The sequence below is a fragment of the Mobula hypostoma genome, chromosome 7 (genome assembly GCF_963921235.1).
Source record: "Mobula hypostoma chromosome 7, sMobHyp1.1, whole genome shotgun sequence".
Taxonomy (NCBI): domain Eukaryota; kingdom Metazoa; phylum Chordata; class Chondrichthyes; order Myliobatiformes; family Myliobatidae; genus Mobula; species Mobula hypostoma.
The window spans coordinates 161,598,512-161,618,468 of NC_086103.1; the positions used below are offsets into that span (position 1 = coordinate 161,598,512).

General features: G+C 41.1%; 1 protein-coding gene across 2 annotated transcripts in view; it reads left to right on the forward strand.

Moving 5' to 3' along the window:
• The window catches only part of dnajb13 (DnaJ heat shock protein family (Hsp40) member B13), a 57,318-nt gene that overhangs the window by 35,740 nt on the left and 1,621 nt on the right, over positions 1-19,957 (forward strand). Inside the window, exons 6-8 of one of the 2 annotated variants that reach the window (XM_063052922.1) lie at positions 4,814-4,927; positions 8,899-8,975; positions 13,980-15,499. In XM_063052922.1, coding sequence (XP_062908992.1) covers positions 4,814-4,927; positions 8,899-8,975; positions 13,980-14,133 — 345 coding nt within the window. In that variant the 3' untranslated portion in view covers positions 14,134-15,499. Of the gene's footprint in view, positions 1-4,813; positions 4,928-8,898; positions 8,976-13,979; positions 15,500-19,957 lie in introns of those variants that run through there. The other variant, XM_063052923.1, reaches the window with a different exon arrangement.

The following is a 19,957-nucleotide window of genomic DNA, read 5'->3' on the forward strand; positions in this document are numbered from 1 at the left end:
AATCCAAAGAGAGATCATTGGAGCTATTTAAAAAGGAAGAGTTAGTTTCTTTAAGGATAAGAAATTGAGAGCTTTGATGAAATGACAAAGAAGAGAATATATAAGGGCTGGGCAAATCAACCATGCTCATACTGAATAACAACATAGATTTGAACTGAGTGCCTCTCCCTATTCATACATTCTCACAAAAAATGGGTGCAATCAAGTCACTGATTTTATTTCTAGCTTTATGCTGATTGCTCAGTAACAACACTAAATAAGGGCTGCAGAACAGTACACCAGATTTAATCTACTTGTATTTATAATTTTTTAAACTTGAAAATACATGCCTGCTTATGCTTTAAATGTCTGTTCACAGGTTGATCTGTTGTGTATGAGATAGATCATATATATTTTTTTCCACAGATTAGAATGCAGTGAAAATGAACAGAGTGATTTTGCAGCCTTAAGGGAAGTTATCCATTCCTAACATAGTTATTTAAAGTGTCAGCTAACTCTAATGCCAGCTACATCTGCCTTAAACTTGAGGCTCTTATTGATATTCATCCTTAGTAGGCACTCAGCTAGCCAGTCATGTGACTGAGTTGCAAGGAACCTTACATTCATATTCATCTGATGTGTGTTAGCTGGAATTCATGGCCAACTGCAACTCATGGTTTTCTTTTTCTTATGCTACATCAAGGCATTGTAATACTTAACATACATCTTTTTAAATAAATTTTGCATTTTTGCTTATTTTTCTTTCCTTTCTCTTTTGTGATCTCTATCAGTTTTCTCCTTTCCCCTCATCAGTGTGGGATCTAATGCTAATTCCACAATCTCAGGCTGCAGCAGGTGATGTCATTTACAGCTCAGTTTTCACTCCACTGCTGTGTCAGGGAGGTAACCAAAGCTCTCTACTCTAGAAAGCAAAGCTAAACAATTCTCCCTGTGAATTCAGTGAGGTGAAAAATGAGAGCCCTGGCATTACCTATAGAGGACTTTTCCCAGATGTGGAGAGCTATAGATTGCACTGCATGCCGTTAAATCCTCGGCCCCAACCAGCAAGGTCAGTATCAGTATGAATCGAAAGTGAATGAAGATTCAATTCCCTCAACATCCAGCTGGTTCACCGAATTTGGAACTGTCTGCCCAATTTCCTGGCAGCAGTCATAACCCATTCATCACATGCCAGTATCCTTCACTGGCTCTATTTCACTTCAGTTTATGCTGATGATGAGAGACGGGGGCTCTCAGTTCCAGGCCTGCAATAACCCAGGCGGAATTTTAGAATTGCCACCATCAGAAATATTAAGTAAGTAATTTTCATGCTCTGCCATTGCCTTAACCATTTCAGATGAATCATACAATAACTGAGGATTCAAATAGTGCAAAAAAAACAGAGTAGCACACATTAAATCAATTAGTAATTTTAATTCTGAGGCTGTTTAAGTTTTTTGTTATACAAAGTTATTAAGAGGAATGGATACATGGATGGAATTGAAATAAAGTTTAGTGAGCATTGAATGGCAGAATAGGTATGAGTAATTCAGTTAGAAGATAAGACCACAAAACCTGAATTAGGCCATTTGGCCCATTGAGTCTGCTTCATCATTCCATCGTGGCTGATTCATTATCTCCCTTAACCGCATTCTTCTGCCTTCTCCTTGTATATAGTACACTGTGTATACTGTACATATATAAAAAAGTTGAGGTATGTTCTATATTGAGTTGGGGAGGAGTGTTGTGTATTTAATATTTCAGTAACATTGTAAATTTATTGTCTGATTAAGGATTCTTTGCAGTTTAATTCATTATGTGTTATATGTAAAAGTACATTAATGGCACACATCACCATGGCACCATGTCATAAGCGCGCCTCTCCAAAATTTAAAAAAACTAAGTTACATCCATCTGTTTATCCCTTGTTTATCTTCTTTTGATTAGTTTAATGTTTGGAGTTACAAAACATAACAGTAGCATTTCTGAGATAGCCTAGATGCTCGGCTTCTGCCTGACTTTCCAAGATGGCGCCGAGCTGTGATCTCCAACAAGGTCGCAGCTCAGATAGAATTGTTATTTTTTTGGTTCTTTTTTGGAGAGGAGTTAAGAATCAGCTTAGGGTTTAGGAACAGGAACGTGGGGGGAATTAGAGGTCAGGCTGGAGTCTAAACCTCTGCTCTTTGTTCGAAGGTCAGCAATGTAGATGTGGGTCATCTGTGGTCGGATGTCGAGCTGGCAGACCAGCATGGACAAGGGTGGTGGATGCTCCTCCCAGGGCCAGTGAGTTGTCAGCAGATTATGCAGTCGATGTTCCATGTGGACAGGAGGCATGGGGTCCAATGACCCTTTGGGTTTGTGAATCAGTGAGACCAGAGTTCAGGGCCTAGCACTGGATGATTAGCGGGTCCTGGGATTGATACTGAGGACTGAGGCTTGAGAGTTGAAATTAACGGTCTGGAGACCGAGGCCCTTTGGCTGGAGCCCGAATCTGCGAATCTCTGTGTCTTAGTCCGAATCCACTTGAGTCTGAAGGCAGCCTGTCCTGAGATTGGAGGACTGTGTTCGTGTGTGTATGGGAGGGAGGAATGGGACTTGCTTTGCTGTTGTTGTTTTGTTGCTTGTTATGTTCTGTTTTGTTGTGTTTTGTGTTGTTCTCCCAAGCATTATGGGCATGCTATGTTGGCATTGGAATGGGTGGCGCCATCTGTAGGCTGCCCACAGCACACCCTCGAGTGTGTTAGTTGTTAACACGAACACAGCAATTCACTGTGTGTTTTGATGTACAAGTGATAAATAACTTGAATCTTGACCAATTTACAGGTGTCTTCTTTCATTCAGATCTTGCCGCTCACTTGCAGAACTGATTAAGGCACCAAGGTCTTCCATCTAGATTCCAAATATAAGTTAAAGGAAATCAAGCACCAAGTACAGACAGTGATCTTCACTTTGGAAAATCTGGCCTAATAGTTTTAGCTACTTTTAAGTGGAATCATTTAAGAAGGCAAAAAGCCAACAGTAACAGTAAAAACATCAAACGTATTACTCCCTTCTCTAGCCTCATATCCCTTTTGCCAATCAACTTTCCAGCTCTTAGCTCCATCCCTCGTGCTCCTGTCTCCTCCTATCTTTTCGGATCTCCCCCTCCCACTTTCAAATCTCTTACTATCTCTTCTTTCAGTTAGTCCTGACGAAGGGTCTTGACCCGAAACGTCGACTGTACCTCTTCCTAGAGATGCTGCCTGGCCTGCTCGTTCCACCAGCATTTTGTGCGTGTTGCTTGAAATTCCAGCGTCTGCAGACTTCTTCATGAAACGTATTACATGGTTTGTGGAACATTACCATCAGAGATGCTGTGCAAGCCCATATCAATATCCATCTATATCACTGGAAGGTTACATCCATATCACTACCAAGGATTGGCAAGAGCTACAGGAATTTGCAAACTCGTCCAACTCCAAAAGCATCACACAAAATGCTGGAGGAACTCAGCATGTCAGCATGTCAGGAGCACTCATTGGGCCGAGACCCATCTTCAGCACTGAGAAGGAAGGGGAAGATAGCAGAATAAAAAGGTTGGGGGTGGAGGGGATGGAGACTAGCTAGAAGGTGATGGGTGAAGCCAGGTGGATGGGAAAAGCCGAGGGCTAGAGAAGAAAGAATCTGATACGAGGGGAAAGTGGACAATAGGAAAAAGGGAAGGAGGAGAGGACCCAGTGGGAAGTGATAGGCAGGTGAGAAGAGGTAAAACAACAGTCAGAGTGGGGAATAGAGGAATGGGGGGGATTTTTTTAAGCAGAGGGAGAAATCGATATTCATATCATCAGGTTGGAGGCTACCCAGACAGAATGTAAGGTGTTCCTCCCCTACCCTGAGGCTGACCTCATCTGGGCACAAGAGGAGACCATGGACCATCGTGTCAAATTTCAAATATTTGGCCACCGGGAAGTTCCGCTTGTGGTGGATGAAGCGGAAGTGCTCGAGGAAGCAGTCCCCAATTTACAATGGTTCTCACCAATGTAAAGGAGGCTGCACTGGGAGCTCCATCATGGGCACGAGCCTCCCTAACATTGAGGACACTTTCAAAAGGCGCTGCATCAAAAAGTCAACATCCATCATTAAGGACCCTCATCACCCAGGATATGCCCTCTTCTCATTGCTACCATCTAAGAGGAGGTACGGGAGCCTGAAGGCACACACTCAACATTTTAGGAACAGCTTCTTCCCCTCTGTCATCAGAATTCCAAATGGACAATGAATCCATGTAAACTACCTCACTATTTTTTTCTTTATTTTGCTTTCTTTCTACACTACTTTATACTTTATTGTCGCCAAACAATTGATACTAGAACGTACAATCATCACAGCGATATTTGATTCTGCGCTTCCCGCTCTCATAAATAGAAAATGGAAAGTAAGGTAGTGCAAAAAAACCAAGAGGCAGGTCCGGATATTTGGAGGGTATGGCCCAGATCCGGGTCAGGTTCCAAATCTGGGAACAGCTTATTTTGTATATAATAATTCTTATTGTAATATTTAGCATTTTATTGTGTATTGCACTGTACATCTGGCATAAAACAAATTTCATAACATCTGCCAGTGAGATTAAACCTGATTCTTATTCTGATTCTCTTATATTCTGGCAATCAAACGTCAATGCTATTTGCCTCAGTGACCCATGTTTCTAAGTTGGTTATATGATAATATAAAATATGTCTACTTTAATTGTTAAAAGTTATAAACAATGATTCCTTGAATGATGCTTGTAAGTACTAAGAAATTTAACTGCTAATTCGCAATCGTTAATGAGATTTATTACTTTTGTTTCATGCAGGGTCCAAATAATATTCCGTCAGACATAATATTTGTTGTGAAAGACAAACCACACCCATGGTTCTGCCGTGACAAAAATGATCTCATTTACAATGCTCCTATAGAGTTGGCAAAGGTATGTGCAAGCTGTAGGTATGTAAGACCATTAGACATTGGAGCAGAATTACGCCATTTGGCCCTCTGAGTCCACTCTGCCAAAGTATAAAAGCACAAACAAAACCAGGAACGTAAAAATTAGGATCAGAAGAAAGCCACACAATTCTTTATGCCAGAGTCATTATGACTAATCACACGTTCAACTCAGTCTGCCTTCACCTCCGTGCTTTTCAACAGCCTATATATCTGCCTTAAAAATATTCAAAAACTTTGCTTCCACTGCCCTTTAAGGAAGATAGTTCCAAATTATCATGACCACCAGAAAGAAAAAAAACTGTCACCTTGAGCTTCAAAAGCTTCAAGAGTAAACATTTTCTGCACATTCTTCCTGTCCAGACCTATCAGGTACTTAACTTTTCAATCAAATCCCTTCTTGCTGTTTAAACTCCAGCAGATACTAACCTACCTGTTCAAACTTTCCTAATGACAACCTGACAAATATTAAAATTAAACCAATAATTTGATTTTGGCCTGTACTAGTAAGTACGTACTTACTTATTGCACTCCTGGCATTTAGGGCAGCAATGAAGGTCTTGATTCTTCGTTGCTGCTTCCGTTACAGGTTTGTTCGACCAGTCAGTGTTGTTAGCCCTGAGCGGAACCCCTGGATCTGAATTACTGATGAACCACTCTTAGTCTGGCCTCTACCTTTTGACCTTTTTGGCACGGATGACCCTACCAAGGGCTGAAGCATAAGGCTCTGTCTCTGGCCAGCATTGCTCTCTGGGTCATTGAGAATGCAAGCCTTCAAACCAGGACAAGGTTGTGATCCTCTTGGAGGGTACTAAAAAGTGTTAGTGGGTACTTATGATGACGTTCAGAAAAAAATCATTTGGGAATTCTGGTACAGCTTCTAAAAGAGTATGTCCCATTTTTCCAACTTGATTCAATATTTTGAAGATATTAGAAAGTTGGTGATGGAATTCATATCAGATGGGTATTTTGTGATCTTCAGAAAGCTTTAGGTTAATCATATGGAAACTCATTGACTTTGTTCAGTAATACAAACACCAGACCAAATGAGCCAGATTATGCTCCATCTTGGTCACTCATTTCACTTGCTTCTGTGCAGTTCTCATAGCTGCCATTAATTATTATAGCTCTGCAAGCCCAACAGCCTTCAGGCCTCATAGCTACAACTGTCCTATTGAAGTAGTGTAGTCCATGAGAAATAGGGTTGGTGTCCATCTACAATTGTACTGTAATTTCTATACCTGAAATAAAAACTGTTTGAACAGTTGGAACTTGATATGGGACACCTGTAAAACCAAGAAAAGTCATGGTGGTATGGCCAAGAATCCCCATGACACATACATTTTCCTCACAAGAAATTACTGGTGACATCACCACCCAGTTCCTTCTGATGACGTAGAGTAATAATCAGGAAGCTGTGACTGAAGATTCAAGATAAGGATCAAACTCACTCTGCTACCTGGCTGAGTGAGTCTAGGCCCCAACTAACTCAAGTTGCAGCTTTAAATTCCTGGGCATTAACATATCAATTGACATACAGTTGAAGTCAGAAGTTTACATACATTTTAGCCAAATACATTTAAACTCAGTTTTTCACAATTCCTGACATTTAATCCTAGAAAACATTCACTGCCTTAGGTCAGTTAGGATCACTACTTTATTTTAGGAATGTGAAATGTCAGAATAATAGTAGGGAGAATGATTTATTTCAGCTTTTATTTCTTTCATCACTTTCCCAGTGGGTCTGAAGTTTACATACACTTTGTTAGTATTTGGTAGAATTGCCTTTAAATTGTTTAACTTGGGTCAAACGTTTGGATAGCCTTCCACAAGCTTCTCACAGTATGTTGCTGGAATTTTGTTCCATGCCTCCAGACAGAACTGCTGTAACTGAGTCAGGTTTGTAGGCCTCCTTGCTCACACACGCTTTTTCAGTTCTGCCCACAAATTTTCTATCGGCCCAAAACGTCGACTGTACCTCCTCCTGTGGATGCTGCCTGGCCTGCTGCGTTCCACCAGTATTTTGTGTGTGTTGCTCGAATTTCCAGCATCTGCAGATTTCCTCGTGTTTGCGTGAATCTGAAGTAATAATCCTTTTTCACAGAAGCCACCAGACCTGTTAATTAGTTCCAGTGTTTTCTCTTTATGTGACCCAACATGGGATTATAAAATATTGATCATGTCAAAAATCCTGGCTGGTATTTTCCTTTGCTCAACAAAACTCTCTTCACTTTAAGACACTGAGGTCAACTGAAATCTCCCATTATCAATCATGTTTGAAGTTTACTAGCTTAGTAAAGACCAGCATCAGCAAATTGGAGATTGGATTTTCCTGATTCTCTATAGATTATGAATTATTAATGATGCTCTTTTATATCCTATTTTAAGAAATGTAAGTTCTTTGAAACTACTTAGAATTCTATTTTTAAAAAGTCCAATGTAAAATTTTAAATTTGTATGTGCTTTGTCAAATTAATGGAATATCTATGAGATAAGTGGATTGATTTGAACTCTTAATTTGGTGCTGGGATGGTGCATTTGATCTGCTTCTATTAATAATCTGACTGAGAGCTAGAGGTCCCCCTGCGAGAAGCACAATGGAAGAACAAACCAGGTATTCTACCACTGCTGAATGAATCATTACATTTACAGAAATACTTTATGTATTTATATAATTTTAATGCAAATGGCCCTAGATTAGCGAAGAGAGCAAAAAAAAATCAGAGCTCCCTGATACTTGCTTTGCAATCCTTATAGAAATCAGGGATCTATAAATGTTATATGAGAACAGGATCAAGTTCAGCTGTGGTCACTACTGTTAAATATCTGCTGGTTCTTACTGATGAGGCATAGATCAAGAAGCTATACTGTCCATGGAACAGTACATGAGACTACTGTCAGTATAGATAACTTGTCCTCACTAACAGTCAACACAGGCACATTTCAGGGAGCCTGCTGCTCTACGCTCATGACTGTGTGGCTAAGCACAGCTCAAGTACCATCTGTAAATTTGCAGAGGACTCCACTGTTCTTGGCAAAATCTCAGAAGACCACGAGGAAGCTTACAGGAGTGAGGTAGATCAGCTGGTTTTGTGCAAGATCAACCTCGCACTCAATGTCAGGAAGACAAGATTGTGGACTTCAGGAAGGGGAAGTCAAGAGAGCATGCACCATTCCACATTCAGGGGTCAACGGTGGAAAGGGTGAACAAGTCTCCTGAGTGTAAACATCTCGGAGGATCTGTCCTGGGCCCAGCACATTGACGTAATCACAAAGAAGGCAATTCAGTGGCTCTACAATGTTAGTAGTTTAAAGCAATTTGTTATTATACCAAAGACTCTTGCAAATTTCATGTAAATGCACGTGGAGACCATTCTAAATGGTTGTATTAAAGCCCGGTATGGAGGCTCCAATTCACAGAATCACAAGAGGCTGTAGAAGGTTGTAGATTCTACGAGCGTAACCATCTCCACTGTCAAGAACATCTTCAAGAGGTGGTGCCTTAAGAAGGCAGCGTCCATCATGAAGGGCTCCCACCATCTGGGATGTACTGCCTTCACGTTATTACCACAGGGAGTGTGGGAGCCTGAGGACCCACGCTCAGCGTTATAGGATCAGCTTCTCCCCCTCTGCCTTCAGATTTCTGAATGGTCCACGAACCCAACAACGCTATCTCATTATTCTTTTATTTGCACCATTTATTTATTTTGTAATTGATAGTAATTTTATGTCTGTACTGTACTGCTACAGCAAAGCAACAAATGTCATGTCATATAAGGCAGTGATAATAACCCCGACTCTGATGCTCCAACAGGTAAAACAACTTCAATTCATAAAAAAGAGAAAATTTTTAATTTACCAATGAATATATCAACAGTTGAATAATACATATTTTTATGATTTGAGCTTTTGTGCAATTCATAAATCATAATAATTCTTGGTAAATTTGGATTTTAGGCTTTAACAGGTTACACTGTGGAAATTGAGACTCTAGATGACAGGTTTCTCAGTATTCCAATCAATGACATTGTCCAGTAAGTATTTACTCTGTTTAATTGTTGGCCAATTGTATGTCTTTTCTTGCCAATCTGTTTATTGTTGCAATTGATTGGTGCCCTTCAGAGTTTACTGCACCTCAAATTTGAAATTTCATTGTATTTAAATTTGCAAGTCAATCCCATTTATCAAAATAGGCTAACTGGACCCTTGGGGAACACCATTGCACATGAATCTCTAATCGACATTTACCCTAACACACAGTTTCCTGCCCTTAAACTAGTCAAGTCAAGTCAAGTCACTTTTTATTGTTATTTCGATCATAACTGCTGGTGCAGTACACAGTAAAAACGAGACAAAGTTTTTAAGGACCATGGTGCGACATGAACAATACAAAAACTACACTAGACTACAGACCTACCCAGGACTGCATAAAGTGCACAAAACAGTGCAGGCATTACAATAAATAATAAACAAGACAATATGCACAGTACAGGGCAGTAGGTTGGTGTCAGTCCAGGCTCTGGGTATTGAGGAGTCTGATGGCTTGGGGGAACAAACTGTTGCATAATCTGGTTGTGAGAGCCCGAATATTTCGGTGCCTTTTGCCAGATGGCAGGAGGGAGAAGAGTTTGTATGAGGGGTGCGTGGGGTCCTTCATAATGCTGTTTGCTTTATGGATGCAGCATGTGGTGTAAATGTCTATAATGGCGGAGAGAGAGACCCCGATGATCTTCTCAACTGACCTCACTATCCGCTGCAGGGTCTTGCGATCCGAGATGGTGCAATTTCTGAACCAGGCAGTGATGCAGCTGCTCAGGATGCTCTCAATACAACCTCTGTAGAATGTGGTGAGGATGGGGGGTGGGAGATGGACTTTTCTCAGCCTTTGCAGAAAGTAGAGACGCTGCTGGGCTTTCTTTGCTATGGAGCTGGTGTTGAGGGACCAAGTGGGATTCTCCGCCAGGTGAACACCAAGAAATTTGGTGCTCTTAACGATCCCTACAGAGGAGTCGTTGATGTTCAGCAGACAGTGGTCGCTCCGTGTCCTCCTGAAGTCGACAACCACCTCTTTTGTTTTGTTCACATTCAGAGACAGGTTGTTGGCTCTGCACCAGTCTGTTAGCTGCTGCACCTCCTCTCTGTATGCTGACTCATTGTTCTTGCTGATGAGACCCAATTTAATAAACTAATTGCTTATTAAAGCTGATGCTGACCATTTTATTCCATAGGGCTCAATTTTGATAACTAGCCTTTTATGTGCTTCTCTGTTAAATGGTTTTGAAAATCAATGTATTAAACATCTACACCATTCAATCATCATTCTTCCATATTAATTTGTCAACATATTTAACTTGGTTAGTCAAATGTGAACTGTCTTTTACAAAACTGTGATAGCTTGCCTCAAACCTATCTTTTAATCTTTTCCATGATTATTATAACTATAGTAATATGCAGTAACTATGGCATGCCCTTTCTTGAAGAGGCATTTCACAATTGTAATGCTAGTAGGCCTGGCTTTAGTTCCCTTTCTCTCCAGTAGAAATGTCCGTATACTATACTTGGAGCATCTTCTCCCACATTTCCTTTCCTATTTTTTCTGTGCCGGTTTTTCCTTCTTTCCTTTCTTGGCTAGATTCACTCTCATCCCATTGAATTTAGCTCTCAGTCAGTTTGAATTCAGCTTCAGATTGTTCCTTGCCATTCTCCATCATCATTCTAAAACTTATGATGTTCGCTCTTACCCAAGAGTTGTTTTTGGCCCTATTCCTCCTCCTCCTTTCAACAACATACTGACCAAGAAAGTTCCATATTTTGGAAAGTCCTTTCTCTTTACTGTAACATTGGCTCTTGACCCTCAGATTTACCACTCCATAGTTTTGTACATCTGTATAACCACCTTACAAATTTGCTTTTCTCTCTACCCCCGCCCCACTCCCCCTCTCTTCTCTTAATGTTTGAAGGCCTATGGAATGGTCCTTGTGGCATGATCATATTTGCTTTTCAGCTCTAATAAATGGATTCTGCCTCGCACCTCCCATTATTGTTTACATATACTTATTGAAAATGTATCCAAATATTAAGCACCCTGCCCTAATCATTTTTACTTCATTGTCTCATGTCCATTTACATCACAGTTTATTATCTACACTTTGCATGTTTTTATACAAACATTCTGAGCCAATCTTCATATTGTTCATAATATTTCTTAGCCTGCTGCTCTCTAATGTGGTACTACTTCTCTCTCTAACATTTCTACTTCTTTACATATGTTATTCCTCTGCTCAAATCCTAAAAACTGTCTCTGGTCTTTAGTGCCATAGTCTGGATTGCATTCTTTCCAGTATTATCACTTTAAGCAGTCTCCAATGCTGAATGCCAACTACATACCTCAGCACTGGAGTTTCCTCCTACACTTGTTGATGACTACTCATAGAAACTTACAGCACAGATACAGACCCCTCAGCCCATGCCATACCATTAATCTGCCTAGTCCCACCAATTTGCACCGGACCAGAGCCCTCCATACCCCTCTCATCCATATACTTAACCAAATGTCTCTTAAGTGTTGAAATCACACCACATCCATTGCTTGTGCTTGCAGCTCATTCCACACTCTCACCACTCTCTGAGTGAAGAAGTTTCCCCTCATGTTCCCCTTAAAATTTCACCTTTCACCCTTAAGCCATGACCTATCGTTCTAGTCTCACCCAACCCCAGTTGAAAAAGCCTGCTTGCATTTACCCTTTATATACCCCTCATGATTTTGTATACCTCTATCAAATCTACCCTCATTCTTCTACACTCTAGGGATTAAAGCCCTAACCTATTCAATTTGGGTCCTGGGGTCCTGAAGTCCCAGCAACATCCTTGTAAATTTTCCCTGCAGACTTTCAATTTTATTTGCATCTTTGCTGTAGGTAGATGAGGTACCAGAGAATTGGAGAATAGATAATGTTGTTCCGCTGTTTAAGAAAGGCTGTAAAAATAAACTAGGAAATTATAGGCCAGTGAGCCTGACATCAGTAGTGGGAAAGTTATTGGAAGGTATTCTAAGGGATCAGATATATAAGTATTTGGATAGACATGGACTGATTAAGGACATCAGCACGGCTTCATGCATAGTAGGTCATGTCTAACCATTCTCCATTAATGGTAGCTTCAAGCATTTTCCCAACTACAGATGTTAAACTAACTGGGCGATAGTTACCTGCCTTTTGCCGACATCCTTTTTTGAACAGTGGTGTGACATTCACTATCTTCCAATCCGCTGGGACCTGCCCAGAGTCCACAGAATTTTGGTAAATCATCACCACTATAATTTCTGCCATTTCTTTCAGTACCCTGGGATGTATTCCATCAGGACCAGGGAACTTGTCTATCTTTAGGCCCACAAGTTTGCTCAGCACTATCTCTTTAGTGGTAACTATTGTATTTGAGGTCTTCACATCCCATTACATTCATAGCATCTCTCTTTGGCATGTTAGATATGTCCTCCACCATGAAGACCAATACAAAATAGTCATTCAAAGCCTCAGCCATTTCCTTATTTCTGCCAAAAAGTTCAATTTTTGTCTCACCTGTCCACAGAACATTGAACCAGAAGCATTGTGGAATATCCAGGTGGTCTTTTGCAAACTTGAGACGTGCAGCAATGTGTTTTTGGAGAGCAGTGGTTTCCTCTGTGGTGTCCTTCCATGAACACCATTCTTGTCCAGTGTTTTTCTTATAGTGGAAACATGAACAGAGACTTTAGCAAGTTCTAGAGATTTCTGCAGGTCTTCTGCTGTTACCCTGGGTTCTTTTTCACCTCCTTCAGCATTGCACCTTGTGCTCTTGGTGTGGTCTTTGCAAGGCACCTGCTCCTAGCAGAGTAGCAACAGTACTGAACTACTTCCGCTTGTAGACAATTTCTCTTACTGTGGACTAATGAACACTCAGGTCTTTAGAAATGCTCTTGTAGCCTTTTCCAGCTTCATGGATCTCTACAATTCTTCTAAAATCTTCTGAAAGTTGTTTTGAGGCATGATGCACATAAACAGATCTCTCTTGAGAAGAGCAGTGCTCTGGCAGTAACCTGACTTTGTGTGTCTTTTTTATAGGGCAGGACACCTCTACAACTCATACCTCCAAACTCATCTCATTGATTGGGACACCTGACTCCAAATAGCTTTTGTAGAAAGCATTACCCCAGAGGTTCACATACTTTTTCCAACAAACACATATGATATTGGATCATTTCTCTCAATAAGTAAATGAACAAGTGTAATGTTTTTTGTGTTATTTATTTAATTGGGTTCTCTTTAGGTTTAGGACTTGCGTGAAGATCTGATCACATTTTAGGTCATATTTATGCAGAGATGTAGCAAATTCTACAGAGTTGCTCCACTGTAGATGGTTGGGGAATGGAAGGCTATAGTTCCGGAGCAGGTTGATGGGTGTAGGCAGCTAGAATAGTTGGCAAGGACTAGATGGGCCAAAGGGCCTGTTTCTGTGACGTACTTTCTATGACTCTATAACTCTAAAACTGCACACAATACTCAAAATTAGGCCTCGCCAACGTCTTATACAATTTCAATATAACACCTGAATCCCGTATTCAGTACTTTGATTTATGGAAGCCAATGTGCCAAAAGCTTTCTTTATGACCCTGTCTACCTGTGACACCACTTTCAAGGAATGATGGATCTCTAAATACAGTAACAACAATACAATAGCTGCACCAGCATCTCTAACTAGCTCTCAGAAGAAGCACTAATCCATAGAATTGGAATCCTTATTAGTTATTTCCTGTGTTGGCAAAATGATTTTGCATTTATGCTGACAAAACATCCAAAAAACTGAATCAGCCTTTGTTGTAAGGAAGTAGCAATGAATGTTTTAAATTTAACCACCCAACTTAAGAAAGAGACATCTCTTATAATTACCCCCATTTCCAAATTTAATATTTAGTAGATTTGTGTATAGAACTGTGGACTCTGCTCTTGAACTTATAGAAAATGTACTCTGTTTCTGGTAACTCATCTTTTTTCTTCCCACAGTCCTAAATACACCAAGGTAGTCCCAGGAGAAGGAATGCCTTTATCCAAAGATCCATTAAAAAAAGGAAATCTCATCATCCAGTTTGATATCAAATTTCCAGATAAACTCACACCGGCAAAAAAGAAACTGATTAATCGAGCATTACAAGTTTAAAGGTCAACATGGCAAGAAGAACAGTTATTTGCATGTCAGTACAGGGAGAAATGTTTATCCATTCTTAAGTATTGATATGTAGATGAATAATTATATTATACCACTAAATTACGATGTGTATTTATAAATTTTAAGCAAAATTATTACCAAAACAAAGTTTCCTATTTGTTTATAGTTTGTAAATTTTTCCTCCAAGTAATAATGTCAAATAACTGAGGATTGCAAAGCACATTTCATACTGCGTGCCTTTGGATGAATTGACAATGTGTTCATGTTCAGTGAATATTTCACTGGATCTTGTTGGAAAGTGCTCGTTCTTCTGAGAAGAGACTGATCATTATGAACTCTTCAGTGGCCATTGAAAACGATGGTAGGCTCATAATAATTTTCTCTCAATCCCCATTTTGCCCATATAACACAATTTCTTCTGATTTACAGACTACACCTTGTGTATCTCATGTTTCTAACCCCTTTCACACCAGCCCAACCACTATCACCATCCTTGACCTATCTTTCTTGTCCTTAAGTCTTTTGAGATTGTCACTTGACCAGGGATCAGTGTCTACGTAAATGAATAAAGCTGAAGACATCCTGGACTTGACCTCACACACGCACAGACTTAGAAACTGAAACTTTTGTAGTTAGTTAGAAGTGGGATATACAGCAGTGAGTCACCAGTCACAAGTGGTCCAAATGTCAATTCTGCAGAGGGAGCAATTGCTAATTCCAGTGCAGAGAATTCAGGTGAAGTCTTGGATGAAACCCTAGGTTGTAGGAGACAGGTACCTGAGCGACTGTCAGGAGAAGGAAAGGGATGAGGCAGAATGTGCAGAGTACCCTGTGGCCATTCCCTTCAATAATTAGTATATTGCTTTGGATACTGTTGGAGGAGCGAACTAGGGAGAAGTCGCAGCGAGCGTGTCTCTGCCACTGAGTCTGGATCTGTGGCTCTGAAGGGAAGGGAAGGAAAGAGGTGAGCTGGAGTGATAGGGGATTCATTGGTTAGAGGAACAGAAAGGAGGTACTGTGGATGAGAATGAGATTCCCAGATGGTTTGTTACCTCCTGGGTGCCAGGGTCAGAGAAACTTCAGATCAAGTCCAAGGAGGTTGAGCAACCAAAGGCTGTGGTTGACGTTGGTACCAATGATATTGGTAGGATGGGTGACAAGGACCTCCAAAGTGACTTTAGGAAGTTAGGTGCAAAGTTTAAGGATAGGACCTCCAGGGTTTGAATTCAGGATTGCTACCCATGCCATGTGCTAGTGAGGCCAGAAATAGGAAGATCATACAGTTTAGCACTTGACTAAGGAGTTGGTGCAAGAGGGAGGCCTTCTAATTTTGGGTTCAGTGGGCTCTCTTCCAGGAAAGGTGGGACCTGTACAGAAAGATCAGTTTGCACCTGAACTGGACGGGGACTAATATCCTAGCAGAAAGGTTTGTTAGTGCTGCACGGATGGGAGTAGGGGGTGGGGGTGGGATATACACTAGAGTTGCAGGGGGATGGGAACCAGAGCGCTAGAACAGATAGTAGAATGTTTGTGGAGAAAGATGTTGTTAAGTCATGTACAAGGTCAGAAATCAAAAGGTTAAGCATGGTGGGACTAATATTCTGAGCTGCATATATTTGAATGCAAGGAATATTGCAGGAAAGGTGGATGAGCTTAGAGCATGGATCAGCACATGGAATTTGTGGCATCTTAGCCATTAGTGAGACTTGGTTGCAGGAGGAGCAGGATTGGCAGCTCAGGGTTCCAGGGTTGTATTGTTTTTGACATGATAAAGCAGGTGGGATTAAAAGGGGAGGGGTGACATTACTAGTCAGGGAAAATATCACAGCAGTGCTCAATCAGACAGACCGGAGAGCTCATCTGGAGAGGCTTTATGGGTAGAGCTGAGAAATAAGAAAGGTATGACCATGTTAATGGGATTGTATTATTGACCACCCAACAGTCTGCAGGATTTAGAGGAGCAAATTTGTAGGGAGATCACAGACTGTTGCAGGAAACATAAGGCTGTGATAGTAGGTGATTTCAACTTTCCGCATATTGAACTGGGACTCCCATACTGTAAAAGGGCTGGATGGGGAAGTTTGTCAAATATGTTCAGGAAAGTTTCCTTAACCAGTACATAGAAGTCCCAGCTAGAGAGGGTGCAATACCAGATCTCCTATTCAGGAATGAAACAGAGCAAGGTAGTTTGTGTAGGGGAACACTTTGTACCTAGTGATTGTAATGCCATTTATTCAAGGTAATTATGGAAAAGGATAGGTCTGTCCTCGGGTTGGGATTCTAAATTGGAGAAAGGACAATTTTGATGGTATCATTAAGAATCTGGCAAGTGTTGATTGGGATAGGTTGTTTTCTGGCAAAGGTGTACTTGGTAAGTGGGAGGCCTTCTAAAGTGAAATTTTGAGAGTATAAAGTTTGTATGTTCCTGTCAGAATAAAAGGTGAGGATAACAAGTTTATGGAAACTTGGTTTTTGAGAGAGATTGAGGCCCTGGTTAAGAAAAAGAAGGAGGTCCATAGCAGGTAAAGGTAGGAAGGAACAAATGAGGTACTTGAGAAGTATAAGAAATGTGAGAGAATACTTATGAAGGAAATCAGGAGGGCAAAGGAAGACAAGTGGTTGCTCAAGCAGACAATGTGAAGCAGGATCCTAAGGGCTTCTGCAGATATAGTAAGAGCAAAAGGATAGCAAGGGACAAAATTGGTCCTCTGGAAGATTAGAGTGGTAATCTATGCATAGGGTTGAAAGATGGGAGAGATCTTAAATGGATATTTTGCATCTGTATTTACTCAAGAGACAAATACCAAGTCCGTAGATCAAAACTGAGTTCATGGACCCTATACAGATTACAGAGGAGAAGGTATTTGCTGTCTTGATGTAAATTAGGGTAGATAAACCCCAGGGCCTGATAATGTGTTCCCTTAGTCGCTGTGGTAAGCTAGTGCAAAAATTGCAGGGCCCTAGCAGAGTTATTTAAAACATCCTTTGCCATGGATGAGGTGCCTGAGGATTGGAGGATAGTTAATGTTATTCCATTGTTTAAGAAAGGCTCTAAGAATAAGCCAGGAAATTATAGGCCAGTGAACCTAACATTAATAGTGGGAAAATTATTGGAAGGTTTTCTAAGGGCCCAGATATTTGTATACACAGGCAATGATTAAGGATAGTCAACATGGTTTTGTGTGTAGTAAGTTATGTCTAACCAATCTTATAGGGTTATCAGGAAAGTTGATGAACGCAAGGCAGTGAATGCTGTCTACGTGGACTTTAGCAAGGCTCCTCATTGGAGGTAGGTCAAGAAGGTCCAGTTGCTTTGCATTCAAGATGAGATAGTAAATTAGATTAGACATTGGCTCACAAATGAAGCATAGGAGTGGTTGTAGATGGTTGCCTCTCTGACTAGAGGGCTGTGACTAGTGGTGTGGCACAGGGATCGGTGCTGAGTCTGTTGTTGTTTGTCATCCACTCTATATCAACAATCTGGATGACAAACTGTTAAACTGGATCACCAGATTGGTGGATGACACCAAGATTGGGGATGTAATGAATAGCAAGGAAGACTATCAAAGTTTGCAGCAGCATCTAGACCTGCTGGAAAAATGGGCTGAGAAATGGAAGATGGAATTTAATGTAGATGAGTGTAAGGTATTCCACTTTGGGAGGACCAACCAGGATAGGTCTTACACAGTGAATGGTAGGGCTCTGAGGAGTGCGGTAGAACAGGGGGATCTTGGAATACAGATCCATAATTCCTTGAAAGTGGCATCACAGGTTGATAGAGTCATAAAGAAAGCTTTTGGCATGTTGGCCTTCATAAATCAATGTACTGAGTACAGAAGTTGCGATGTTATGTTGAAATTGTATAAGACGTCGGTGAGGCCTAATGTAGTTTATTGTGTGCTATTTTGGTCTCCTATCTACAGTTCCAAGTATTCAGGCTTAGAGATGCCAGAAACGGCCGCTGGTGAAAATGAAATGATTTCACTACTTCAGCTATAACGAATTTAAAGGTATCAACAGCCATCCTGAATGTTACAATGAAAGTGAAGATTTGGAGGATGCAACTGGCGATAACTATAGGGAACGAATTAATATACGGTTTTATAGTGCTGTAGTAGTATTCAGTGTTCTAATTTGTTCTGTATTTCATTTAAACACATAAATTGTTACTCAATTAAATGGTAGTTTATCTTTTTTATACCTTTTTTAACTATTTCTGTGAAAACATCAGCTAATTGGGGCAGCTGCTTAACTGGGCCAGAATATACTTGTCCCTATTTGTCCCAGTTAACCGGAATCCACTGTCTATATATAAAAAATAAATTAGTGCAAAAAAAGAAAGTTAGTGAGATAGTGTACATGGGATCAACGTCCATTCAGAAATCTAAGGCAGGGAGGAAGAAGCTATACCTAAAGCGTTAAGTGTGTGTCTTCAGGCTCCTGTACCACCTCTTTGATGGTGGCAATGAGAAGAGGGCATACCATGGGTGATGCGGGCCCTTAATGACGGATGCTACCTTTATGAAGCAGTGCCTTTTGAAGATGTGTTGGATGTTGGGGAAGCTGGGGTCCATGATGGAGCAGGCAGCTTTCTGCAGCTCTTTCCGATCCTTTGCAATGGCCTCTCCATCCCAGATGGTGGTGCATCCAGTTAGAATGCTCTCCACGGTACATCTGTAGAAATCTGTGAGTCTTTAGTGACATACCAAATCTCCTCTAACTCCTTATGGAATATAGCCATTGTTGTGCCTTCCTTGTAATTAATTGCATCAAAATATTGGGCCCAGGATAGATCTTCAGATAAGTTGAATCCCAGGAATTTGAAACTGTTCACCTTGATGAGCACCAATGTGTGCACCTTCAACTTCCTCTTCCTGAGGTCCACAATCAATTCCTTGGTCTTACTGACATTGAGTGCAAGGTTGTTTTTGCGATATCACTCAGCTAGCTGACCTGTCTCACTCCTGTATGCCTCCCCGTCATCATCTGAAATTCTGCTAACAATTTTACAGATGGCATTTGAGATGTGCCTAGCCACATGTTCATGGGTGTAGAGGGTGGAGCAGTGGGCTAAGCATGCATTCTTGAGGCACGCCAATGTCGATTGTCAGTGAGGAAGAGATGTTATTTCCGATCTGCAATGACCGTGGACCTAATGAAGAAGTCAAGGATCCAGTTGCAAAAGAAGCTAGGGGCCCAGGTTTTAGAGATTGTTGATTAGTAGAGGGAGTATGATTGTGTTGAACACTGAGCTGTAATCAAACAACAGCCTGACACGGGAATTGTAATTGTCTAGTGATCCATGGCCCAGTGGAAAGCCAGTGAGATTGCATTTGCTGTAGATCTGTTGTGATCATAGTCAAATTGCAGTGGGTCCAGGTCCTTGCTTAGGCAGGAGTTGATCTTGGCCATGACCAACCTCTCAAAGCGCTTCATCACAGTAGATATGGGTGTAACTGGGTGATCACCTTTGAGGCAGCTCACCCTGCTCTTGTTGGGTACTGGTATGTCTGTAGCCCTTTTGAAGCAGATGGAAACCTCTGCCTGCAGCAGTGAGAGACTAAAGATGTCCTTAGAACACTCCTGCCTGTTAGCTGGCACAGGTTTTCAATGCCCTACTAGGTACACTATCAGGCCTGGTGCCTTGTGAGGGTTCACCCTCTTGAAAGATGTTCTGATGTTGGGCTCCGAGACAGAGGTGACAGAGTCACCAGAAGCTGCAGCGATTCGCTCAGGTGTATTATTTTCCCTTTCAAAGTGAGCATAAAAAGCACTGAGCTCGTCTGGGAGTGAAGCATCACTGCCATTCATGCTG